The sequence below is a fragment of the Haliaeetus leucocephalus genome, unplaced genomic scaffold (genome assembly GCF_000737465.1).
Source record: "Haliaeetus leucocephalus isolate CR32 unplaced genomic scaffold, Haliaeetus_leucocephalus-4.0 Scaffold362, whole genome shotgun sequence".
NCBI lineage: Eukaryota > Metazoa > Chordata > Aves > Accipitriformes > Accipitridae > Haliaeetus > Haliaeetus leucocephalus.
Window position 1 is genome coordinate 1,934,386 of NW_010972798.1, and position 27,756 is coordinate 1,962,141.

At 47.1% G+C, this 27,756-nt stretch overlaps 1 protein-coding gene across 1 annotated transcript in view; it reads right to left on the reverse strand.

Moving 5' to 3' along the window:
- The window catches only part of TNIK (TRAF2 and NCK interacting kinase), a 181,950-nt gene that overhangs the window by 59,587 nt on the left and 94,607 nt on the right, over nt 1-27,756 (reverse strand). The window contains exons 4-8 of the mRNA XM_010573088.1: nt 18,197-18,253; nt 13,655-13,780; nt 5,201-5,311; nt 2,735-2,825; nt 1,204-1,334 (exon numbers count right to left, since the gene is read on the reverse strand). Coding sequence (XP_010571390.1) covers nt 1,204-1,334; nt 2,735-2,825; nt 5,201-5,311; nt 13,655-13,780; nt 18,197-18,253 — 516 coding nt within the window. The remainder of the gene's footprint in view (nt 1-1,203; nt 1,335-2,734; nt 2,826-5,200; nt 5,312-13,654; nt 13,781-18,196; nt 18,254-27,756) is intronic.

The window sequence follows — 27,756 nt, forward strand, 5'->3', positions numbered from 1 at the left end:
ACCTTATCATTAACGATTTATGTAACCCCGAATCTGAACTCGGACTGGAGAGCTGCTCTCTGGAAAACCATCAGTTCAAAAGTTGACTGATGCACTTAAATAGCTGCAATACCAAAGCATCACTTGGTTACTTTAAAATCCTCCATCTCAAAAATTTCTCTGAGTGATTGGTAATTGCACCCCAAATCGTACCACGATGGTGGGCTGTTGCACTACTACATTGTGGTGTCCTACTGTTAGAAAGCAGCTACCTACCTCCACACCAGAGAGTCTCAAAGTCCTTTTTAAACATTACCTTGTAAAGTAACCTCTCAGCACGCGCACGAACGATTTAGAAATTCAAATTCTGCACGCTTCAAAAAATCAAGGGACAAAAAACCAAGGGACATTTCTACAGACGTGTGTCCAGAAACTTGCAGTAAGGCAGAAACAAGATAAAATATATTAAAGCTCTCCCTGCTTTAAACATCAGACCTCACTGTAGTTTGAATGGGCAGGTGGGACTCATAACCCTCCTGTGGACCTGCTGCGTGGCATGGGGCTCTGTGCCACGTTATAACTCAGCAGCAATGTTGTGCTGCCACCAATCCAAAAATAAACTTCAAACAGGCTAGAGAGACATGTGAAAAGTAGGTCAGCCCCCTAAACGTCTGATTGTGTGGCAGCCTTCAGATCTCCAAGCGAATACCAGCCTGCAGGCCAGAAGATGTGATTTTGCCCTTTCTAAACCTGACCTGACTTCTCTCCAGAGTAAATAGAGCAAATACAGCATGTTTGCCTGTAGTATTTAAACATGCAGCACTGAAAAGCAGGCTAGCAGGTAGGAAGCCTCAGTCTGACACCTTTCTCAGCATGGGGAAAGACTTCTTCACAGTAAATTTGGATACGTGAACAGCACAACAAAGATTCACATCGGACCTGAACTGGCATCTCAAAATCCAACAGCCAGAAAGCAGGAGGAGACTATGCTGCTTGTCAACATATTTTTCAAAGCTGCAAGAATATACTAAGTTCCTGAGTGCTCAAGTTCGTGGTACAGGAGCATAAAATCTGAGCTCATACCAAGCACCTGCTTCGAATGTTTATGATCACAACTCCCATTGCAAGCACCAATAAGCGCCACTTTAATTCCTTCCCTGCCTTACTAGTAAATGTGCTTGACTTTGCAAAGATTACAGAGTAGGAAGATGCTCGTTTAGGTACCTTGAAGTCATAAGTGGCATCGGGATTTTCATCGCAGGCAATGACCTCGGGGGCCATCCAGTAAGGCGTTCCAATGAAGGTGTTTCTCCTGCCCACCGTTCTGTCCAGCTGAGCACTGACACCAAAATCCACTGTGGATCAGAGAGACACCAGGGCATTGTAAGGTCGCAAACAAACCTGAGCAACACTCTTCTGTCAAATGTAAAACATTGAGTTCATTCAGACCAACTCCTGTGCACGGTCAGGAAAGAAAGACATGGCCAGAGACATTCCTGTTTGGTCTCTGCTGGGTTCAACAGAGGTCAATCAAGGACAAACCTGATCATCTGATGTCCAGGTTTTGTACGAAACCCTGTGCCTTTTCCTCCTTGCCAGGAGGCAATGAAAAGAAATCACAGCTCCCCATACTAATGAGAAACACGGTTAGCAACATGAATAAGCAGCAGCCTTTGTTCTGTGCTTTCTCATTTGAATTAAAGCCTGCCAAATACTGGTAGAAGCCTCATTTTTCTACCTAAATTCTTGCTAGAAATGGCAGAAATGCAAAAGACTTAAGGAACTAAGGGCCAAGGACAAAGGCCCATAGGGAAATGTCAAGCAGAGAGCTGCAAAATGAAGCAAAACCTGATGAAATCAAATCAGTGAGAGAATACTCTATGGTCCACTAAGTTCACTTTGCACAACACAATGGCTGGAAATTTGCCCTGGAGAATTTCCCCTTGGAGGGGAATCTTCACCAGCATAAAGCTAAACGAGCTGGTGGTGCCATCTGTTAAGCTGGGGTTTTATTCTGCTGTAAAGAGAGAGGATAGACATGGGAAAATAAGGCTTGCACCTCACTTTACCAGTGTAAGGGATCTTTCATCACTAGCATAAATTAAAACGCGCCAAGACAGCCTTAATAACATAGGTGCTGGACAGCTGAGGATATCAGCACATCATCTGTGCTGATCTGCTGTCTTCTATATGATCCTCACTTGAATGCCTGGTCTTCTCCAGGGTGACTAACACCACATATGAAATTCAGAGTACTTCGTGCAAATTAAGCTCTCTCCAACAGGTTATCTTGGAAAACAAGTCTGGATTATGGATTAGATAATATTAGATTATCAGATTATTACTAAACTGAATGGATTATGATCCTGTAGGACACTACTATCAAGCTGTGGGGGAACAGCCTTCGATAATGTCTGGCGATGTACACAGGGCAATTTTCAACCTGGGGTATGAAAAAATGCTCTTGATTGCTTAACCTGTATCTGATGGCAGAGCTGCCCAAACTACCTGTCTGAACAGAAACACCACTGCAAGTACATCTTTGCATGCAGAATTTGACCATCAACCATGGGCAGTTTATTGCACGGCGCTTGGTCAACAACACCCAAGGTCACGTTATTGAGGCTGGCACGAGAGAAAACACAGAGTAGCTTCTAGTATCCATCCCCTTTCACCAAGTCACGTACAAGTCAGTTTTGCTGCTGCTCTCCAGCCAGCCCACTTGCAGTTTCCAAGAGCTCTAACCCACTCTTACCTAGTTTAACTTCTGCATTTTCCGTCAGCAATACATTCTGTCCCTTGATGTCTCGATGAATTACTTTGTGCTGGTGTAGATGACTCAAGCCCTAGAGAATTCAGAGAAAGGTTAGAGGAATCCAAGTTCAAAGCATGTTATTTTCTGACATTCTTCCTCAACCAATTACGCTCCAGAAATGAAAGATTCACAGTTGGAGTTAAGCACTTGAGAATGCTTTTGTTTATCGTGTGTTCAAAATACTGTCCTATGTCACACGCTGGGAGGACATGCCCGGCAAGCGAGACGCCCACCGATGGGCTGTATGTGTCACAGTGGGTGCTCTCCATTGCAGGAGAACCGTCAATTCTATAGGGATTAAAACCAACCTTTCAGTTTCTGCAGGAACCCATATTAACCAAATTCCTCCATAGCTCTAGACATATTTTCCCCCATGTGCTCCCTTGCCTTAGGGAGCCATTTTTGTGGCAGAAATAATAGAATGGTTTTGTCTCCTTTCTGTATTTCCACTATCCAGAAACTGAAGAAAACAATTCTCTTGTTATATCGGTCCAATAAACTGGACTTCAATAGACTGAAAAGCTTGTATTAAAAAAGCTACCATGCAAATACAAATGTTATAACTTGCACATACCCCTAATAGAGACATAGCTCAAATTAAAAGCCTGTCTCAAAGGCTAAAGGTAAACTAGCTTTTCTGTTGTGCTTTTTTATTAGCTCATTAATTTCTTTTTGCAACCTACATTTTTATTTCATTCATTTATTATTTCAGCTTCAAAGTAACATCCACCTATATCGCCAGCTTAAAAAATATGGACTACTTCAAAAACTAATTTTGTATTAGGTTTACATTTCACATTAAACATTCATATTTGAGGAAGAAAATAATTTCTGCTATCACTGCTGGTAGTTATTAGTCATTTTACGCTCGTTACCTTTGGACACCACCATGGAATAGGTTCTATCTGTACGGCAGCCCTTTTTTAGCCGTGTTATACCTGGTTAGAGGCACCTTTGTGCACCGGAGGCAAAGCAAAAATTTCACTGAATTTCAATAAACCCTTTAACGATGTGCCTCCTGTTAGAATTACAACTGGCTATCAACTTCTGAACCAAGACTAAGCCACCTTCTGCAGCACAAAGGTGGGAGCCTTTCACCACCTGAAACCCCACGGAGGTCACCAACCAACCGCCTCAACGCGCGGCCAAAATGCAAGCGATGACACGCGACGGTGGCCCTGGGACATGAGTCAGTGGCTGGGTTCTGACTCACTGCCAGGGACTATTTTAAGAAGTAGGCTCACAGAGCTCATACATTTAAAATAAGCCCATGTAACTGTGGTTTCCTGGCACTGAAAGCAGTGTCCGTACAACAACGGATTAGCTAGAGCACCAGTATCTTCTGCACATCGTGTTGGTGCGGACCGTGGCGTGCGGGGTCAACAGAGAAGTGCTGTGTCACCTCTGGACACCAGCGGCAGCCTCAGCAGCAGTGTCAGACACCTTTTCAGAGTAGTCATTCTGCCTCATTTTCTTTCACAGAATCATAGAATCATTTAGGTTGGAAAAGTCCTTTAAGATCGAGTCCGACTGTTAACCTAGCACTGCCAAGTCCACCACTAAACCATGTCCCTAAGCACCACATCTCCATGTCTTTTAAACACCTGCAGGGATGGTGACTCAACCACTTCCCTGCGCAGCCTGTTCCAATGCTTGATAACCCTTTTGGTGAAGAAATTTTTCCTAATATCCAATCTAAACCTTCCCTGGTGCAACTTGAGGCCATTTCCTCTTGTCCTGTCACTTGAATGGCTCTTCTACAGGTTTCCTTCCCATGCCCAGTATTTCTGTTTTCTCCTGAACAAAACCTTGGTTCAAGGAGTGATAAGATTTTAATGTCGGGCAACCATGACAATCACATCATCTGACCTCAGCTGTGCAAAATGTAAGCAAGCCTTTGCTGAAGCTGGCATCTCCCAGTACGTGAAACTCTGGCATGGCCCAATTTAAGACGTTCCAGTCAAACATTTGTCTTGTGGGTATAAAAGCTGCAGCATCCTCATTAAAGCCAGAGACGTGTGGATTTATAAAACGCCGGGTGCTTTTTAATCACAAAGATTCTTTCCACAGACTTTATTAGTCCTCACCTTTCTGTTAATTGAAAATGTAATTCTAATGTAAATAAATCTTTGCCCTATTAATACTGAAGGAAATTATATTTTTGTTGAAGGAAAAAGAGCATTAAAAGTCAGGGAACTAACAGAGCTAAAGGGCATTAAACAGGGCTTATTTATTATGCATCATACAAGCACATGAATCATTCATGCCTAACGGCACCAAAGAGGCTCCAGCCCATGGCAGCACGGCAGCCACGAAGCCTGCAGAGCCAAAGCCTTTCCGTGTCCCCTGAGCACCCAGTGTGACACTCCAACAACCCCCGACATTTAGGTCCCTCTGGACACGTACCCGTAAAATCTCTCTGCAGATGTAGGCGATCCACTCCTCCTTCAAAGTGTTCCCCTTCGTGTTCTTGATGAGGTCGGTGACGGAGCCCGCGCCGCAGAACTCCATCACCAGCTGCCAAATGGAACAAAAATGCAATTACTGCAGCAACACCGACAGCATCCTCTGGGCTGCCCGATCCCAGGGCAGGACCCCAATTTTGGCAACGCAGCGCTACACAGAGCCACCGGGACATAATCTCGAACCTATCAGCTTGTAATCCATACGGTTTTTATTATAAAAATGAAATGGTAAAAGGCTGGAAGGCTTGAGAGGCTTGGTGCTCTCCAGAGGGTTGGGAACAAGAAACAGGAATCAGTCTGGCGCTGAAAATCAGCAGAGGAATTGGAAACCTTGAAATCTCAGACATCACCACTACATAACCTACTTTATACTTATGATCAATGTTTAGTATCAACAGCAATACAAACAAAACTCTACTTCTTGCATATAAGTTCTTCAACTCTGAAAATGTGAAGGCAACAAGACAGATGTTTGAAGGCTTCCTACAACCTTAGAAACCAGGTATGCTTTCCAACCTTTTTTTTTTTTTTTTACCAGAAGGTCTTTGGTTTTGATCACTTTTGAGCAGAAAACCTTCCTTGAGGGGAAGCTTGCCATGCAGCTTCAGGCTCTCCGGGAAAGAGCCGGTGTCCTGGTGCTCAGGTTGGTTCAAATGAGATGGCACCACTGCTTGTACCACTTCCAGAGTTTCATAATATCAAATATAGAAGTACAATGATCTAACCCAGGCCCAAACTTGAACTTGTCATTGAGCAACTGCGAAATAAACCTTATAAAAATAGCACGGGACGTACATCTGCCTCCCAGGGACATCATGGATCCCCAGGGCGTGGAGAAGCCGTCGGTGTGCTCCAGAAAGCGAGCACAGCCCGCGTACGCAACAAGCCTCCTCCGAGACCTCTGCAAGTGTTTCTCTCAGATGTGAAACCATGTCTTCCAGTTAGATCAGCTTGCTATTAAAAGAAATTCCCTTACAAGTCATGCCTTGCCGGATTCTTCAATGCGCACGTTTAAAGTTTCTTATCACATGAAGCTTACATTGCATTTAAGGTTCTCCAAGCAAGTGACATCACTTTGTTAAAAGCATAGGCCAAGAGAAGAAGAGAAAGAAACTGCAAAAGGGTTACTCCTAATGAAATTGCTCAAATGCAGTGATTTAAGAGACTATAATAAATAAAGGATCATAAAGTCCAGACACAGTACTGCTATAAACCTTCAGGTTAAATAAAATACTTGAGCAGACTGTACCTTAGTTGGCTTTGACCATGCTCCTATCTTTAGTTTTGATATTAAGTTTCTCTTCTCCTCAACTGACAGCTGAAAAATTCTTTGTATATGCCTCTTAGGTCAGGAAACTGGCTTCAAGAAATAGACGCGTGACCAGCCAAAGTCTGCCCTGTGCAAAGGCAAGGAACGCTGCTGCGGCGCTTACAGCTCTTCCACCCCAGCAGGAGACCAGCAATCCAGCTGGGTCACTGGGACACGGCCTCAGTCGTGGGTTACTCATTGCTCACTGAATGGGGAATAACGGAACAACTGGTTTCAAAGTCGCTTTTGCTCTCTTTCTTCCCTTTGAACGATTGACACGTGGGGAATATCTGTGTCTGCACATGTTTCTGATTAAATGAACGTTTGGGATACCAGGCCAGCAAGCTCAGAAAGGAAAACCCTGGATAGCTGAGCCAGCCACAAACACTTTCCAACCCCAAAGGCTGCCCTCTCCGGTCCCCTTCCATGGATATTCATCCACAGGCTCTCACCAGGGTTTGGAGCAGGAGGAAGAGGAAGGGCATGCTATACTATGTACAGCAATCACAACGCTTAAAGGAAGACAGAAAAAATCCCATTAAAAGTACACAGTGCATCCATTAATTTGCCAGATTATCTTTATGGAGCTGGCAGTTCACTCAGTCCTCTACCCTGTCCTTGATTTCCACAGAGCAAAGATTAATTTTGCACCAGGAGGTGAATAATACGGCCACCTGCTGATGTATCCCTAGTCTGCAATTGTGAAATCTCCTGGAGATTAAAGAAAAAAAATAAAAACAGAGAAAGGGAAAGAGAAACTCCCAGTGGGAGTGTTTCCAACTCGGCTTTTTAAGAGCTGCACACTCCCGTAACATCCATAGGAAAATATCCAGCACCGGCCGATCTCTGGCAGTACCAGCAGGCTCCAGGTCCAGTTGGGCAGGGGCCAAGGGGGCTCAGCAGTGTGCACGTGTTGCTAACAGCAAGGCACTTCCCGAAAGCCCTGCCACGAGTTCTCCAAGAAAACAGACAGCGGAAAGATGACGAGGCTGCCCGAGTATCCCCACCTGCTGATGGGACACCCTACGTGAAAAAACACCGTTTCCAGAAGGTTTGGATGGAACGGGAGGAAAGCTGGCTGCCGCGGCGCTTAGCGGCACCGTGATCCCCTCATGCTTTTATAGTTTCCTTTGCTCCTCAGATGGAAGGATGCTACAGAAGTCCCAACTACAACTCACAGACTTCCAAAGAGAGGAAACACAGATGATGGCTAAGGAGTCACACCAACAGGCCAAGTGAGACTTCACCCACCACACTGTGTGTCCTGCCGGGCGATGGAGCCCAAGAATGATAAATGCACACTGGAGCAGGTCCAGGAAGATGATCGGGTCTTCTCAGAGCACCTGAGGACTTGTTCGGGCAGCCAGGGGATGGATGGCTATGGGATATGAGTGTATACTGTCAACAGTAGGGACAGGGAAGCACCAGACAAGGAGAAGAACAAGGTAGATACTGGCATAATATCAATATGTCAACAACCTATGGGTATATTTAGGTTGGAAACCAACAAACAGCCTTCCAGGAGAGAAGAAAAGGCATCAAAAGTTCCAGCTGATTTTAGGGCAGAGCTTAGTATAGTCAGGGAAGGCTTCAAATGGCACTTACACTTTCTTACCAGTCCCACATCTCTAGGTGAGTGCTTTGCCCTGCACACACTTGCATCATTACCAATCTTGTTAAAGGATGAAGTCATGATGGGGGAAGACAATAAACTTGAAATGCAGATTGAATTTTTATTAACCATAATTAAAATTATCATCAAGATGGGCTAAAGGTAAGATCATCTTCTGAAATTTAATTTGCAAGGCCACTTACTGAGGAAGTATTTTTAAATACAGTTCATTTAGCATTTACTTAGCTCTTCATATCAGAGTGACAGCAAACTTCATAAGCAAGGCAAATTCAGAAGCAGCAGCTGTAAATCTCTGTCCTGCTGTCTCACAAATTTTTTGTTTTAAGAGCCCTCGCAGCTTTCAAATCAACTACCACCTTCCCCAGTTTGGCAATGGCCAGTAAGACCTCTGTTCCCATTGCCGCTGTACATTACCTGGAAGGGCTCAAACCTGAGCATCCCCAGTACAGAAACCCCAATCCAGCTGACGGTGAATCGCTCCAACTTGTCCAGAGCAACCCTGCCAAACCATCCAACTCCTTTATTCTGCAAGCCAAACCCTTCTGTGTTCCTATTCGTCACCTCACAAACAATTTGACTTCTCTTTTACAGAAAGCAAGCACACAACACCCCCAGGCTAAAGTCTCCTGGAAATCCTTCCTCCTGCTGTGTGTGTAAACAGAACCCAGGTGCGATGCAGTCCCCTGCGCCCAGGCCACGCAAACCTCCCATCCCACCCCACCGCCTGGCTCCCTCACAAAAGGGTCCCTCAACACACACATCACGGCACCTGGAGCCAGCGACGGAGCATTAAAAAATGCAGGGACCGTCACTTGGTGGATCAGCAGAAAAGCCGATGCCCATTTCAGAAACAGAAATAGCCATCGAACTGGTACTAAGCAGCAACTAAAATATTCCGTAGGAAGATAAGCACAGGTTTTGATTGCCTGTGTCGGTGCTACAGCGGGAGCAGGCTGCGATGCTGCAGCGGGATGCCTGGGTGGGAGCAGCGGGGCCAGCGCTGCGCTGCTCTCCCCTCTTCGACGGCAGCACCAAACCGCTCTTGCACACCTTCATAAATAAATGACTTGCCTGGCTGCGCCCTGCCTGCACCTCCCTGCGCTTGGAGGCCGGTCAAGCAATTTGTGCCCCTCAGGGAGCTGGCGGGCAGCTGCTGCCACGGGTCCTGAGCAGGCTGAAAGCTTTGGGCTTAGGGATGGCAGCGAAAGGAGCTGGGCTCACAGTCCTGTGGTGTTTACGGCACTGACATCGCTTTGAAGAGGAGTGAAACAACATTGGCTTACTCAGCCAGACAGCAGCAGAAAGCCTCTCTGCTAACCCCAGGGTCTTGGTCGGGGACCGGAGGAGCAGCCTTGTTCCCCCCACACCTCCCCGGGACTGTAGGGCTTGGAGGGACTGGAGAGAATTACAGCTCAACTGAAAACTGTCCCCTCTCAAACGTTTAATGATTTAATTCCTGGGATGCAAGGTATCAGCAACTGCCCAAAAATATTCTTCAGTGCCTATAAGCAGATTAAGAGCGATCCTGCTCCGAGCTGCAGAGGTGCAACCCAGTGCTTTGATGGCTTCTGCTCCATTTTCAATGGAGCCTCACTGCCCCCATTTTTGCTCTCCAGAGTCCCGGTGTGACTCTGTCCGTACCACCCTGCAGCGATTCAATGGGCCCCTACAGCTCGACACGGTGAAAAAGCGCATTGCAACTACGCGGTGACAGCCCTGAGCATTGCACGGCTGCAGCGGTGCCATCCTGACTTAAGCCTCTGGCTCTAAATCACCCTAAATCCTTCTTCCCCCAAAAAACTGCCCCGGATTACCCGCTGCAGAGGACGCACCGGAGGCCGCCCGGCCATGCTCGCCGTGAGCAGGTATTTGACAACCTGCCCGTTAGCAATTTTTCCCCTTCTCCGTGACAGATGCAGCTCCGGGTGCAGGCAGGGTTGCCATGGCAGCCATCCATCGGCAGCCAGCGCTGGTCCCCAGGGACCGTGCCGGGTGGGATCCGTCCTGGGTGGGCTCCGTCCTGGGTGGGCTCTGTCCTGGGTTGCTGCCAGCCACCGCTCAGCCCCCTCCGCAACCCCCCCCTCTCGTCCGCCCGTGCGTGGCAGTGCTTCTCCGTTCGTGGTTTCAGCGCACCGTGGATGGCCAGGGTAGATGACAAAACATCAGCGGAGTGGCACTCCTATTGCCCCACGGATCTATATAGTGTGTTAGCGTTTTGGAAAGCAGCAGAGAGCCTGCAGCTTCCAGCAGCCGTCGGGGCGGGCAATGTGCTGGGGAGGGGGGGGCTTTCAGGATGGGGTCACCTCCCCCATCAAATTCATACTTCCTAATGAATGCCCCATCTCCCATCACCAAAAAAACTCCCCCAAAATATCTCAAAACAATCCCTCTGGGTTATTATGTGCAGTCTGGTAAGGCATACCGTAGAGCTGAGATGAGCAAGGGGAATTTAACGAGTTTAACTCTGAGAAGCAGCAGTTAACTGATTAACTGGGTCCTCACCGTCCACTGGGTCATTTCCCCAGTTTCTGCAGCTCACCGTCTCTTCACCCCCTTGCATCACAGCCAGGACCCCCTTGTGTCAGTTAGAGACAGGCACAATCCCTCCCGAAGGTCCAGAGCACCCCCAGAAAGCAACACTTTATCCAACATAGGAATAAACCTACCTCCTATGTTTTGAATTTTTTTAAAATGTTCCATAAAGATTGGCCCTATGCCTTTTACTTCCTTTTTTTCCTAATGTATCAGATTTGTGATGCACATCTCCATTGCCATCTGCTAAAATATCCTCTATGCAGCTCTTTAATTTCAGGAAAACTTGGTTGTTTAGTAAGCTCGTCTTTCAGGGCGAGTGGCTGCTATCGAATGGAGCAGCAGCACCGAAAAACCTGCTCATCACCACGGCAGAAGCAATGACAATACTTCATGTCAGAAGCCTGCCGCGCTTCCGAGAGATCTTAATCTCCACTGAAAGAGCTCCCTGTTTTTTATTTCCGTATCAGCCTCCTGAACGTCGATAAAAAAGAATTACTTGGGCATTATCAGAAACCGTTTTATTTCAACAAAGGGCCAATGAAAAATAAACAAGCCTTTATCTGTGCGGCAAGACTGATAGAGTTCACGCAAGTCCTAATTCAATCAGATCCTGAAACAACAGCTATTTAACACAGCGACACCAGTACACCTCTCCTCCATGGCCGGGGAACTTTCCCATGAATACCTCCACCAGCCTCAGCACTAGGATTAGACTTAAAAAAACCTCACACCCCAGCACTCTTCAGTGCAAGAAAAGCAGCTTTTGCAAAAATTTTTTTCACTAGCCCATGAGAAAGGCCGCAAAATTGAGAGGAGAGATAGCGGTCTGGAGGGGAATTTAGATTATCTAGTCTACCTTTCCCAGCGGGCAAGAGACAAGCAGCACAACTGGGTGATGAACACCTTCTCCCCTTGCACGGCTGGGTGACCCGCTGGGGAAAACCCAGGTTCCCCTCCTGACTTTGGGCATCTGAAGGTGATGCAGCACGTACAGCATCCTCTGCCATTTCATGATGATGGGGACTGATGAAAGAGCCTCTCTTAATCCACGAGTTTTCCAATGAGGGGTTTGTTTGGTTTTTTTTGGAAGTTTGGGCTGCTCTGGATGGGCAAATCATTTAAACCCCATTATTTTATTAACGCTTGTATATGCCAAGAGCTCTTTGCAGTGGAGCTGGAGGAAAGAAGAAAAACAAACCCTCTCCCCTGGTCAGCCCGTGCTAACCCCAGACCCAAGCAGCATAAAGGCACTGAGCAGAGCCCAGCTCCAGGGAAGGCTTCTCTCACTATTGAGGGCTTTGTCACAGAGTTGGTGGGGTGTTTTTCTCCCCAGGTACTCCAGCAGCACAAGGGGAAATGTTGTGGGTTGGTTTTCTATTTTACTTTTTTTTTTTAAACAGATTATAAACCAGCTAAATCCGAACGGAATTTCATGGGACGTCAAGGCATTTCTCAGCTTGACAGCTTTCTCCTCGCTGAATCCCAGGCCAGCTGCTAAGAACATGTTTTTTAAGAGTTCCTATCAAAAATAACCCCAACACCCAAGTAAGAAAAGCCCCTGGAGTCCAAGCCCCCAAGTCTTCCCAATAATTCAGTGTATCGGAGAGTCTCGGGTAACAAAGCAGTGCAGAAGCCCATCAGCTCCATTTCTGTCCCAGGTGACAAGGAGGAATGTCCTCCAAACCCCCCCTGGTTCCCACAGCCATGCTCTGGCATGCAGGCGCAGGGGCAAGCAGCTGAAGCCACTGAACCTTTTGCGAAAACAAAGCCTAGATTATACAGAAACTAAAGGAAAGAGCACTCTGCTGCTCTCCAGTATCTCCATGGTCTCCCAGATGAACCACGGATATTTGTTACCCCTGAAAAACAAGGCTTTAGCAATCTTGTTCAGGCACAGAAAAACTTTGGAAACTACCCATGGATAACCCAGAACTGACTGGATTTACAAGACTGTAGGGAAAAAAAATGCTATTTAGACTACAGAACAACATCCAGGTCGTTATATTTAAGGTAACTCAAAAGTAGCCTTCCCTTCAATGCTGCCCTAACGAAAGCAAGGTGTCAAACTGCTGGTCAGACGCCCACGGGTGCTGCAGGCTGTTGCTCCACAGCACAGCCAAGCTCAGAATACAGCACAGTAACTCTAATTAATTTTTCATCCCCCTTAGGGCAGCGCCCGGAGCCCCGACCTTCGGTGCCTGCTGCCCTGCCTGGCCCCCGCGAGCACCGGCCGCCAGTGAGGAGGTGGTCTCCGATGCTCCGGCTGTCTCCGGAGATAGACGGTGGATTTAAATTGTATTCTCCGCCATCCGGGAATGCCGAATTAATAACCGAGAAGCCACTGACAAAAGAAGCAGCGGGAGGAGGCAGGCAAGGATTTATGGAGAGGCAAAGCAGCTTGCAGCCCTTCAGCAACATGAGGCATCTTCACCGAAATGGCTGATCAGCCACAGACCTTCCTGCCCTCCCTTCGCCGTCCCCCTCCTCTTCATTCGCCTGCACTGGCTCCGTGAAACATTAAGCACGAGAAGCAGTGCCGAGAGCTGGCAGGAATCACGTGCGCCCAGCATCCCCCCTCCAGCCTCCATCTTCCCAGCAACGCTCCGGGCTCCCTCCAACTGTTTTTTTGGATGCATTTATTTTCATAGGACAGAATCATTTTCAATTGAATATTGTAACAAAGATGTTGTTAGTGACAATTCAGAATAAAAATGTTTTTATCACCAGCCTGCAAAGATTTTATGGCAGAATGGAGAAGCATTTTGCAGTGCAGGAAGAGCCTTTTCAAAGCCATGACTTTGAAAAAGACGGATGCAAAATAAGGCTTTTTGTGCAGTACAGGTCATGGTAAAAGGACAACACGGAGTAAATAATTTGTGTTAAAACCCAGTTATTTTAAAGAAAAGAAAACAACTTACCCAGAGCTGATCATCCATTCCTGGTGGGTTCTTTTTAATAAAAGCACCATAATAAGTAGCGATATTTCGGTGGTGAGAATACTTCTTCAGCATGTTAATTTCTTGTTTGATCTCTTCCTCTTCATCCTGGGATGAGGCAAAAAGAAAAGAAAAACAAAACCAGAGGCACTAAGAGACTGCACTTCACAGGCTCGCAGTTCTCTTTATATGTGGGTGAACTTCTAAGCACCCCATTTCTGACTGACCTCTCCCAAGTTTCCTTGCACCCTTTTTTACAGCCACTTTTTGCAGCAGAGCCCTGGGAGCCTGACGCCTGGACTGGACACTAATGGGTTGCTCCTTGAACAAAAAGCTAAGGAGAAAACACATGCTTTGCCACATCCCCTGTTGCATTTCTGAACCCTGAACCGGACAGATCTTCAGGCAGTGTGGAAATCTGGCCATTCCCAAACAGTTCAGATCATGGCATCTCCTCCAGAACAGGATCCCAAAGGTGCTGGCAGAGTTTAAGGCATGCAGCAGTCCTCTCGCGTGGGTTAATGACCCACCATCCCCGTGTGCCACTTCAAACCCTGCAGCTCAGGTGGGAGCAGAGAGCTCCGGGAAGCTCCCGAGCATCTGAATATCTGCAGGCGTAAGTACCCGTTGGCCAAGCAAAGGAACTGCTGGCCAGGAATTGGGCACCCGCAGGGGGGCTTGTTCTCCACCCAGAGGTGCACCAGTGCCAGACTTTGGCATCACAGACAAATGACATGTTTTCAGCAGTTTAGACATTCCTCCATCTTTTTAAACTCATTCCTTTATAATTCGTATCATAATTTATATCAGCATCGCGTTGCTCTGAAGCTCAACTACGCTTGCGTTACCCCAGGAAGGCATCAGCACACCCTCCTACACCCATCAAGGGTCCAAGACGATGGTTTTCTAGAAATCATTGCACGGCAGAAGCGCTCCTGCGCTGTGCATCCCAGCCATCCGACACACTGCTCCTGCCCACCCTGGAAGCAGCACAAGACCTTACGGGACACCAGTTGGGACTGGTGGTGCGGTGGCACCACGCTGGGAGCAGGCAGACGCTGTCTGTCCACAAACTCTCTGCCGGACTAACTCGGTCCTGGTGACAAGCACCATTCCCGTGGGCTGTCGCGGCCCCTCTCTGTCCTGTCTGCAAAGCAGCAATAGCTGAAGCGGCCGAGGCAAGGGAACTGCACCGATGCCTGTTTTCATGTCCTACCTCTTTGCTTTCATGACCATCAAACATGCCCTGGTTTTATTTTAAGCTGACCGAATTCCAGCCTGCTGTAATTCCACAGGCTGTGGAGCAGCAGTTAGTGACCTGATGTCGATGAGCTTTATTATAAAAGGACCAGAAGGGCGGTTAGTTCTTTATTCTTCTTTATTACCCTCGTGTCCCTCACCTGCTTCACCCTGACTTCAGTTTTGCAAATGGGCAAAGGACAAGACACCCCGGTGAACAGCAAAGCTGCAGGGGCAGCTCTTCTTGAAGAGTGATGCTCCCTGACCAGGTGTCACACAACGCGGACAGAAACGTGGCTTTCTTCCCAAACTGCCACAGAAAGTGATTTAATGACTACAGTCTTCCAGAGAGAATTCAGGGAAGAACAGTGAAGATGAGGACAGCAGGAACAAATAAAAGAAGTAGCTAGGTGGAGCTTGTATAAACAACCTCCAGTTTTATCTTTGGTAAGAACACGGAGAGTATAAGCACCAAAGAGGAGGAGGAATGGGCCCAAACATTACAAGGAAAACCTGGGGACTATTCTGGAAGACTTTTATCACCTCTTTCCTTCAAGCAGTCAACACAACTTCGCTTGTTTTCATTTGCCTAGGAAACCAGGGACATTTAATTTATCAGGCCCCAGAGATTTTTTTTTTTTTTTATTGAGGCCCTTTGCAACAGAAAAAGCAGCTGGATGCTCAACGGTGCTGGGAGCAAGGAGGAGCGGTCAGTGCAAAACCCCACCAGCTCCCTGAGTACCACTAGCCAGCTCTTCAGTCGTCCTCCACCTCACGCCTGGCTTTCTAGGAAAAATGGAGATAGGCCACAGGGACACTTGGCCTAAGGTTTTATCTTGAGTCCCTCTTTAGGTTGAAGTATTCAAAACCAGGGGAAAAAAAACCCCAAAGCATCAGAGGTGTGGATGGCACCCGAGGACATGTCTGCACAGCCAGGCTCAGGAGTCCCCAGCCCAACCTCCTGCTCCAAGCAGGACTACTGCCAGCTATCACCACCAGCAAATCCAGCGAGGGAGGGAAGAAAAAGGAATTATCATAGCGAGCTGCTGTAACTAGTCCAACCCCAAACCCGACAAAACCCACAGACCGGGTTTTGCTGCCACGCTTTGCCCCCATCAATCAATTCTGTTACATCAATTGCTGGAAGTAGGTCATGCAGCATACAGCAGGACCAGCCCCGGGAAAAAGAATCCAAATTCTTAATTCAGAGACAGCGGCTGCCCAAACTGATCAAGTGCTGTAATTTGAGGGCCTCTATGCTGCAATCTTCCCTAACAGATAATTAGCAAGAGCGTAGATGAGTTAGACGAAGCATTGTCGTGAGGAGCCTTTGGGGGTTTAGTGCAAGGCACATGGTCGGGATGAGGCACTGTCTGAGAGCTGACTTAAAACATGTGGGCTTTACACTCCGAAAGCTTCATGAAATTGCAGATGGCTACAGTTGGGATGATCACACTAGTTCCGTTCTCTGCAGGCTTCTGAAAGACACGTTGTCATCAGGGACTTGGTGACTACGGGCTGGTGGCATCCCTTCAGAGGACACAGAGGTCTCTCACCTCTGCGCCTCTGCTGATCCCGCTACCGCTGCCAGAGAGCTACTTCTCCACTCATGCAATATTGGGGTCACCCAAGGCTGGGAAGCCACCACACAGGGTATCCAGTGCGGTAGAAGAAGTAGAAGAGAGCAGAAGTTCAGCTAGGGCGTTTTTTAAGAGGACCGACTTTAATAGTTTGCGCATTATGTATTAAAAGAGAAATAGCTGACATGTTTTAATATGGCTAAAAGCAGCTTAAGGGGAAAATAATTAAACACCCAAACAACACACCCCATGCCAAATATCTCATTTACTACCTTGGACGTTCAGAGACGTGAGACTCTGCTTTGGAAGGTAATGGTTTAGATCGGGGACATCTACTTAAAGACACGACTGAAAATATCAGTTATTGGGTAGGATAAGATTTGGGCTACTTTGCTCCAACATCTTTGCTTGGAAGTAATGGTATTTTAAAACCACCAAACTAAGTGTGGTCTCAAATTTAAGCCCCTGTTTGGCCTCAAAGTAATATTCTGATTTCTCAGCTTAAATTTGTTGTAACTTCAGACTTCATCCCACGGGAATTTCATTGCTATTTATGTCATGGGGTTATATTTGGTGGGTCTGCCCATTCCCTTAGAGCCTGCTTCCCACAAGAACTAGATAAATGGCACTTGCAGATATTGCAAGTAAACAGAAGCAAATCTCATTCACATTTACGGACTTATTTCCACGCATCATTTCACCTGATAGCAGAAAAAAGAACCTGGATGAAGGTCCTGTAGATATTAATACCACACCACAACATCTAAGGTATTTCAAAACATAATCCTGAGGCCAGCTGACTGCTTTCACAGTGAGTCAATTCTGTATGTGCTGAACTCCTGAAAGCTAATTAAAAACATTAATTCAAAAAATAAGGTGGGTAGATTGGGATCGAGTCCTAAATTTTGAAATGTGCTATTCCAGTTATAAAATGACAAAACACAACAAAACACATTCTTACTCGCAAACCTGGCATTGTTTATGTAGGCAGGAACTTTGGGAGATATAATACTGCACTTACTTAAAAAAAAAAATTATTCAAGAAAAACCACTTTCATGTCACCCTCCTAAATGCATGTTTAGGTTTTTAGGGATCATAGCAATTCCACTCGTTTTTTCTTTTGTGGCCAGTGGGAAATGGTGAAACCATTCTTTCCCTAAATCCTTTTTATTAATTTAATAACTTGTAAATTCTTGGTTCTCTTAGTCTGATACAAGTTTCAAAAGAGACATGTTTCTGAGACCATGGTTGTGCATTTTTTCCTCTTTATCAGTAGGATGCACAGGCATAATTTAACTTGTCTAGTAAAGTCATTCATAACAATACCTGCACGTAGTTTTGGTGAACAAAAGCTTTTTGGTAAAAAACATGGATTTGGAGAAACTGAAATGTGTTATGAATACATGATCCTGTTGCTACAGTTTTGTTCAGATTTTATTAATGCATTCAAAAGAGCCACTGCTGGAACTGGATGCTGCTTTGTTTTAGCATAAAATTACTTAATCTCCAAAACTCTTCCAGAATATCTTTTTCTCACACATTTATTAAACCCAAAATCTCTTAATGGCACATTTCACATTAAGGCAAAGGGGATTTGCCTCCCAGGAACACAAGCCTTCCACCAAGCCCCACACGTTATCACACCCCATCCCCTTTCCCCTCTTATCTGGAATTTAAGGATGCAGGAGGAGGAGGATACATTACCCCGGTGACGTCCATAACCTTAATCGCAGCAAGCTGGCCTGTTTTAACATGACGACCCTGCAAAAGAAAAGGGAGAAGTTTGTTTGGTTTTGCTCGGTGGCAATGTTTTCCTCGCGGTGAACAACATCCTTAAACAATCTCCTTGTCCTGGCAGCATCTGCACTTTTTTTTTTTTGCTTTTTCAAGAGCATCTTCACAGCAGCCATGATGGGAAAGCAATTCCCTCCCATTCCTCCTGCCATTACAATTAATTAGTAAAGGGCCTTCAATGCTGTATTTTCCTGGCAAACAAGTGCTGGAAATATCCTTTAATGCTCAGCCATGCAAAAAAAACCAGCTCGGGGCCTCTCCTGAGCACGGAGCATGACTCGGCTGGAAGTGGTCTGCTGGAGCTGCAATGATGGAAACGTGCTGGCTGGGGTACCCACACGGCACTGACTTCGGTCCCCTCGTGGCCGAGCCCCGGCTCTCACGGACCTGGGGACACACCAGCAACTCCTAGCCTGCAGGGCACCATTATACGCTCTGTCCACTAATTTATTTATTGTGCAAAAACCTCGGTTAGCAGGCTAGAGAGGTTTTTTAAAATCAGATTTGCTTCTTGGCTGTGGAAGTGACCCTATCTTCAGCACTGGCACAAGCAGGGAGTGTGCATCTAGAGGAGATGCTCAAGAACCAGGGCAGAAAGAGAAACCTCTCGACGCATACGGTCTCTTTGGTTTTCAGTGGTTGAAAAATCAGCAAATCACTGCAATGAACTGCTCATTGCAGAGTGCTCGACTACATTAATCCTAATGGAAAAATGCCTGGAAGCAATGGGGAAAACTGTAAGAGCCCAAACTGTTGATGGGGTCTTAAAATCAACACAACTGCTATCAAGCAAGCCATTTCCCGGCCTTTCCTCCTCTGCCGAGAAATGGATCACGCAACATCGTACCAAAATTGCTCATACCAAATCATTCCCCCCTCTCCATTTGAGGGCATGCGCTCTGCTTACAAACCAGGCAGAGTCAGAGAAAAAAGATGCTGCTTCTCCAGGAAAACCAGCAGGTGCCGATCCCAGCAGGCAAGCTGGGAGGCAAAGGGAAGCATCCCTATTTCCCAGTCACTTCTTACTATGGGAGCAGCCCAAGGCCCCATCACACGAGATACGGCATGGAGGACACACAGGGAACGGCAGCTCCTGCCCTGCAGCATTGATAATTAACGCATCAAGGACACAACGAGGAGCAGAGGCTGAGAGGGGTCAAGCTGCAGCACGGGAGAAACAGGGAAAAATACGAGCTTTTCCTTAATTTCAGGCTCCTCCGCACCCCCCCACCAGCGTGTTTGTTGATGAGCTGGGGTTTGTGCCCGGGTTTCCCAGCCCTCATGCAGGTTAGAGATGGTCTTTCACACCATCTCGCCTCCAGCGAGAACCCCAAATTACCAGACATGGGCACCTCTCCCCGGCCCCTCGGGTTTCCAGGCACGGTGCTGGGGAGCGAACCCACGCGCCGGCTGCAGAGCAAGGCGGCATCGTCCTCTCCAAATTTATGACTTCACCAGGAAGCCAATTCACCCACCCGGGCTCCTCGCTCATTTATTAACACAATTTATATGTCCTGAGCAACCGCATGTTCTAACAACGGAAAAAGAGCTTTATTTTAAAATGTGCAACATTCAAAATAAGAAAATAAAATGCAGCCCAGCAGCACCAGGCTGCAGCTGAAGCATCCCCTGGCCGTCGGAAAGGAGGGGCATGTCGCTAGACACCATCTATTTAGAAAGCGTGATCTGCAAAAATGAATCCTCCCCTTCCTAAATTCATCCTTGTTTGCTTGGCCAGGAAGCCCCCCCGCACACCAACTCTTTAATTAAAGCCAGCAGAGCACCAGCAGGGGATGTGCTTGGACACAACCACAGCACACTGCATCCTCCATGAAATGGAGGAGGGAGACGAGGCATTTCAAGCCATGTATTTGCTAGTTATACCCGCCTTCATTTGACATATCACCGCCTCATTTTGTATTTTAACGAAATGCCCCGGTCTTGCTGCGGTGGAGTGCTGCTGCCTACCTCCGATACTGGCCAAGGGGAAAAGGAGCCCTGCACGCCCACACCATCATTCTCGCGGGGATCTGCCACTGTCCCATATACCTCCCAAGTATTTACCGATGGACGTAAGATCTTAATACTGCGTGAACATTTACCAAAACAAAATAAACCGCTTCGAAACGTATGTTAATGTAAGCCATGAGGGATACTTAGTCATGCAAAAATCGGACGAAGTAGAACCAATAAGTATTTAGCCTTGGAACTTCAGAACAAAGATTTGCTTTTCATATAGTTTGCTTGCATCGATGGTTTGTTGAGCTTCATCCCAGCAGATTTCAACCTCCATCCAGGGAAACCAGGCGTTTCCTCACCAGTTAACTGTCCCTTTTAATTGAACATACCTAGTGCTCAGCATTGATACTTGCAGTGAAACCATCATATACAGTTTAGGAAAACCAGTTGATTTTCACCCTACTGCAGGCATTCTTGGGTTTACAATACTGATACAGACAGGTTGGAGAGAGACACTGAGAGCTGAAAGTGATAGATACGAGACAGCAATAAAATTAGCATCTGACCTGCACACATTAAAAGATGTCACGGCAGCAACAAGCCCTGTCGATGGCATTAGCCACCAACCACCTCCTGCACATTGGCCACGCAGCAGTAAGCACCCGTGCCCCTGCAGCCTTTCCAAAGTATCCAGCTGGACCAGGCAGTGGAACCATTTCTGCCAAAGCCAAAGCAAGCTGAAATTGTTAATTAATGCGTGGCGAGCGCTAAATTCTCCAGTGTGCACCCTGAACCGCTGTTAAGGAGCTACAAATGGGGATTGGGGTAGCAAGACCAAGAAAAGCACCAGAAAGCCCCTGTTGCAATATGCTTTTACCTCCTGCGTGTCCTCCACACACCAAAACTTGTTGGCTTTTTCCTTTAAACCCCTGCCAGAGCAGAGGCCTCCACAAGAAAACCACAAAACGACTGAGCCCAGTTCCTGCTCCTGGGGTGGCCTCTGTTTCCCCAACAGCAAAGATGTGAGTCAGAACAGGTAAGACTGCAAGTGCCTACACAGAATTTCAACAGAACTTCTCTGCTTTTTCAGAATTCCTCCTTTTTGGTGCCCCTGTGCTTGGGAGCTCACCCTGGGGATGCTGGAGAGGGTGCAGCTACCCGGAAGCAAAGCCTTCAGGAGGTGAAACCCTTCCAGGATAAAGCAGTCACCTCTGAGCCTTCAGACCACACCAGCAACATCATTTTTGGCGACAGGAGCAAAGGAAGCTGGAGGGGAGCAGCAATCATTGCATCCACCCTTGCCCCCCGCACCCTCCTCACCTCCTGCCTGCTTAATAATCTACGCCAACAGCCCTCGGTCGTCTGTCTGCCTGCGGAAAAGGAGCTGATCTGCTCTTTAGCAATCTGTAACATTCTGTCTTCTTGCCTTCTTTGTCTCCTGGCATTGTTCGGGATTTTTCCGCTTGTTGGTGGCGGGTGAGCCGCTTCCAGCTGCTCGTACATAAGAGCGAGAGATGCAAGAGGACCGGCATCCTCCCAAAGCCCAAGCTGCCACGACATCCCGCCATCCCACCACCAGCCCCATCCTGATGCAGGGCTCAAACTCCTGCATGGCATCACCTTTGCTTTGGACATAAGCACGGATTTACCCACCTCTCCCTCCCCGCTCACGCAGGGCAGCGATTGAACCCCCCAGAAGTTGAAGGAGAGGAAGGAGAAGAGATCTCCAGGATGCACTTTCATCGCCCCATGTTGGCTGTTCACAATAAGCACCGCAAGGTTTGAAGGACCACTGCCAGCATCACCTGGGGTACAGCTCCCGGAGGTCTCAAATATACAAATATCCTCCAACATCTCCCTGCTCCTTTCCCTGAAGCAGGTTTTGCATCTGGCTACGTGATGTCCTGGCTGAACTGCTCCATCTGCTTCCATCTTCATAAATTGGGCACTGTTACAGACACTGTGATGGCTGCGACGGCATAAAACAAATAGGAGGAAATCAGAGATACTAAAGCGTTTTTCCCCTTTCCAGATTTGCTGTCAAGGTTCACTTGGGTATAAACCCACATTTCAGCCTCAAGATTATTGAAGCGTGAACTTCAAAGCTGCCACGGTTTTTAATTAAACATCCATCTGAGCATAAATTCATGCTCCTAATTACTCTCAAAATGTTATATCAACTATCACTAACTTGATAATGTCAAGTATTAAGACTAATTTCTGCGAATGAAGCAGGCACCACAAGTTTTTTCTTCAAAGGTTGTGGTCCTCACACTCCATAAAGCATAATGGACTAGCACACGATGGGAACATTGGTAAACACTTTTCACATCAATTGATGCATTCAGGCATTATATTTACTAAATAAACAAACCCTGGCCTCAATATCAGCCTTTGTACACAAAACCTGCATATCCTGGCCCAAAATTCAAGTCCGCATTTTAAGGACAGAAAGAAGATGATTGATTGTTGCTTTTTAAAATTTTGCTTTCACAAGCCTGGATTTCACCTTTAAGCAAAAACTGCCATTTCTGTACCCAGAAATGTATCCCACCATATTTACTTAACTTCTGCTGTCTGCTCCTATTCATTCAACAAAATACATGACCCACCACCTGCTGCAACCAATGGGACACAACCAGAATTGTCACTCTCTTGAGAAAGGCAGAGCTCCCATTTTCTTCAGCTGAGCAGAACACTGTCTCTTAAACCTCCCAGTCAAGGCACCCAGCCCCCAACCCCCCATGCATACATAATCCCCATAGCAGGCATTTAATGGAGTAACCCTGTTGCATGTCTGATACTTTAAAGCAAAACACTTGGGATCCAGTCATTTTGCAATGCCCTAGTCATGTAACACGTAAATATTAAAACAAGTGGGATTAGGGTGCTCTTGCAAGGCACTGCAGAAATATTGACACGAACAGCCTTGCTGGGACCAGACCACAATACCACCCCTCACTGCTGAGAAAGTATAACCCAAGAAACACTCGTTTCATGCAGAGATCTCAGTGCATTGAGACAAATAACAAGAAGTCTCATAAAAGTCCAAATATTCCCACTGTGGCAGGACAGAAGCCTCCCAACTAATCTTCTTCCATTACATTTTTGTTACAGTTAAAATACCAAGCTGATGCCAGCAACCCAACAACTGCCCTTTCTACTGGACAACTCCTGCTTTTAAACCGTGCCATTAGACAGCACATCCTCGACACCACCAAATTCAGCACACACATATTCTTCCTACAACGGGAATGGCGTGGGACACCAGAGATTTTGTCAGGCGAGAAATCATCAGTTCATTTTTCTACGTTAATGTTATCATTTCTGATGTGTGCTACCTACAACAGACTCTTTGTCAAGCTCTACTTCTGCAGGCACACCGTCAAGGTGTTCACTGGTGAGTCTCATCTCCGGACTCTGTTTCTGCATCCCAGACCTTCTGCAGTGGAGCTCTCCTGGGATGGGCCAGAACGTCACGCAGGTCCCTGGTCCGGGTCCTGCCAGTTCCTTTTTTTCCCCTAGTTCGAGGCAATTCAGGGACTCTGTCCAAGATGAAGCTAAGCATGAAGGCATTTCAGCACTAACACACTGAAAATTGCATCCAATTTTTCCTGGGAGAAGGAACTTTGCCTTCCAACAGGAGCTGTGCATCCGAACTGCCATCCTGCAGTAAATTAGACCATTTTATAGCACCTGGTGTGATTTGTTCTCGGCTTTTACAGAGTATGGGCACGTTTATATACTTCGTTTGCCATTGAAAACAATCTCAAGGGTGCCAAAAAAACCCCCTCAAACTAGTTTAAGGGGCTAAAATACTTACTGATGGAAAACCAGGCTCATCCTAGCGTGAAAATTCAGCAGTCTCCGAAAGAAGCGGTTTTATAAATGATGTGCTCTAGCTTTGCTTGGTTTACACATCTCCGCAAACGTATCTAAAATAAATCCATGTCTCCGAGAAGGTAATTAAAACATCAGATACTCTAAATATCAGGTCAGCATAAGAAAAAGTGAGTCATACCACAGGATGGGGAAAAAGTTTATTTTAACAAAGAGTAAAGTATCAGTTTGATTAAAACAGAGCAATCATGAGCCAAACCTTATAGTGCCTGCCTGCACTCGACCCCAGATACTGGCAGGGAGATTTCAAGCCAGTGGGGACTCACGACAACCCTGCAGACTGGGGACCAGGTCCTCACCCTGGCCAGGGACTCAACCCCATCTCACTGCCTTTCAGCCAAACACTGCAGCAAAACCTCTGCCCTTTGCAGCGGGAGCTTGTCCTGCCCTTTTTGAGAGAAATAGCATGATGACAGCAGTACATCTCCCTCCAACAGCACGCATTTCCACCTCTCTATCATTTCTTGGGTTCACAAACAGCTCTGTGAGAGCTTCAGAGCGTTCCCGCTGCCCCAGGGCACTAAAGGACACGACTGACTTGATGCAGTTTCCTTCCACTTAGGGCAAACTCCACCTGCTTGTGGGGCTACCTAAAACACCCTCTGTTCCCCCCAGGCTTCAACACACTCTCTGCAAACAGCATCCTCCCATATACACAGCATGCCTGAAACTCCAATGCTTTGACACCAGAAATGGAAAAATCTATGAAAAAGATAAAAAGGTGCATCCAATGCTCGACATCTCATTTGCTGGCCAGATGATGTTTCCAGAGTTGCTCCTCTGTTCTCCTGAGCATTCCTGCAGAAAGCTGGTTGCTCACTCAAGCACGGCTCTTTACCTCTGGCCAACCTGCTGCTACCCCTTGGGCTGCTTTTGGAGAGCAGAAGACCTTCGCTGAGCAGGACAAGCACAAATTTCACTCATAGCCAATCCTCCCTTACATCTGTCATCTTTTCTAACATTTTAAAAGGGAAAATCCTGGAAAACATTAAAAAAAACTCAAAAGAGAAACAAAAATAAAGTAGATTTTTTTTTTTTTGTTCTCCTCATTTGGGCATTTTTATTAATATTTCAGTTTGGACTGAACAACCAGAGCTTCCCCTTGGAAAGGCATAAATCCTCTCCCAGCACAGACATCTAATTGCACAGGGCCAAGCTAATGCTCTGTGTTGACCGAACAAAGCTGACCTTTGGACTGAAGTATTTCTAATCCTCTGTATCAATCCAAGCTCTGATCAGGGCCGTGCAGCTGGGAGAGCTGCAATTCCATTACTGCAGCTCCACAATAGGTCTGACGTTAAGTAAAGAAGGCAGGATTATTAGATTAACAAGCTAAATTGTTAAATTAGCATATTATTCATCTCCAGAAATAACATGCACTATATTATACAGGTGAGCAAGACTATAATCTTATATTCCTTTATGTATATAAGAGAAACACATTCTTTACACCACTTATGCCATCCCCTATCCCTCTTGCAGTTCAAAGGAGGTTGCAGACACCAGCCCTCTTCCAGCTCAGGAAGAACTGAGAGGTTTCCCTCTTCCATAGACAAAACCATCAGCCCAAGAGGTCTTAAAACAGCATCAGAGATCCCAAATTCTTCCAGAAGTTTCTGTAGACAGTTCCTCTAGATGTGGCTTGCACCCTTTCCAATTCCTACCCAGGGAAAACCATGGGTTAGAAAGCACTTTCCCCCTCTCCGCAGCATTACCACCATTTAAACTGGCAATGGGGGGCTGCGTATCTGCTTCACACTCACAGCAAGGACTGTGCACAGATTTTGTCCACAAGCATTTGAAGCTGTAGGTTTTGAAGAGCTGTGCTTCACGGTCACAGCAAATCTTGTGGCAGACCAGATTTCAAGATGTTTCTGCCTTTGGCGGGGGTTTCCCAGGACACAGGAACCAACACCGCTCTCCTAAAAGGAGGTCAAAGCCTCAACAAGACCAGGTCTAGGCTGGAGGATGAGTGGACTGAGCATAACAGCACGGAGCAGAGACAGAGATCAACAACTGATAGCAAATACACCAAAAGTGGGTTCAAGGAGCAGCCTACGGAAACCTGAGGCACCAAAGAGAGATGATCCTGACAAAGAGCAATGTATAAAAAAAAGATGGACAAACAGCACCTTAGGAAAATATTCCCAGAGCTGGTCCCACGCTGCAGGCAGCAGGATTCAAAGGAGCAGCAGTGGGATGGAGGAGGACAGGGATGCCACCGGTTACCGCCGGACCCTTTGCAACTTTCCCAAGGCCCTGCGCAAGCTTTGCTCTTTGCTCCGGCACCCCCAGCACACTCAGATCTGACACGGCAGCTCCCAGCGCGGGGGCAATCCCCGCGATGCTCTGCCAAGGGGAGCAGAGCCCATCGCCCGCATCCCCCCAGGGCAGGGAGGGCAGCGGCCGGTCCCTGGGGGTGCTCCTTCCTCCCCCCCACACAGCCTGTCCTCCCTTTGCCCCCCGGTTCCTCTGCTTCTCCGCAAGCGCACATTTTTGCAGCTAAAAGAAGGCAGTACAGTCTGTTCCCAATAACATTAGTTCATGACAGCCATGTTATTACCACCCTTTAACACCCCCACTGTTCTTCTGTTTCACATCACTGCCTATTCAACACTGCAGTATTCATAACTAAAATTAAATCTCCGTTTAGGAGACCCACAAGGCACCCTTTCACATGGGCCGCGTCTCCGAGAGCAGCACCAGGTTGCTCCTTCCAAGCGGGAAGCACAGAGCCACGGAGAGAACGGCGCTGCCCACATGGGCCAGGACCACCCAGTCCTCAAAAGGGAGACGCTTGGCTCTCGAGGGTGGCCCAAAAAAGACACGGCCTCCTCCGATGGGCCAGGCTATCCCTCCGGCTGACACCTTCCTCCAGACCCTTGCTGCTTGACACGTAGCAGGAGACCACCACAAACCTGGCCAGGTCTGGACTGCAGCAGGGAGCTTTCGCATCTGCAAACACCAGGCAGACCCCGATTTCTGTGTCCTTTTGCTGTATGCAACCCAGTTTGCCCCACAGCCAACCATTTCTGCACGGTCCCGGGGCACCTTGGCTTTATCATGGCCACAACCACACCGGTTTCTGCGTTCAAACCTGAACTCCGGGATGAGCCCACCAGCTTCAGGGCACCAGTTCCCATCCGAGGTGAAGCTGACCCTGAGCAGGATACAGCAATGTGCTTTTGCAGGGCTGCTGCTGTTTCTTCTGTATTTGTAGAAAAAACGGTACTTTCAAAACAGATTGCTCCGAACGTGGTCCCTGCTGCAGGGCACAGAGGGCTTAATACCTGAAACGTGTGCTGCCACCTCCCATGGCAATTCATCCCAGAAGACTGGACAGACGTAGGTACCCCTCAGTCTCCGCAGGCTTTTGGTACCCCATTTATCCGTGCCACGCATTAAACAGCTGCATTTCAACACAGGAAGTTTCACTTGCTCTTTAATCCATGCCCCAAATCAGTAACTGTCTTGCAAACTGCAGCCGAGTTAAAAAAATGGCCCTTGCGGAAAAAACACTACACACGCTGATGGAAATGTGATTTCTTGAAACACCTCTTCAGTGCCATCTGCTTGACTTCGGCTCTAGTTTCATAGTAGCAAGATCCAAT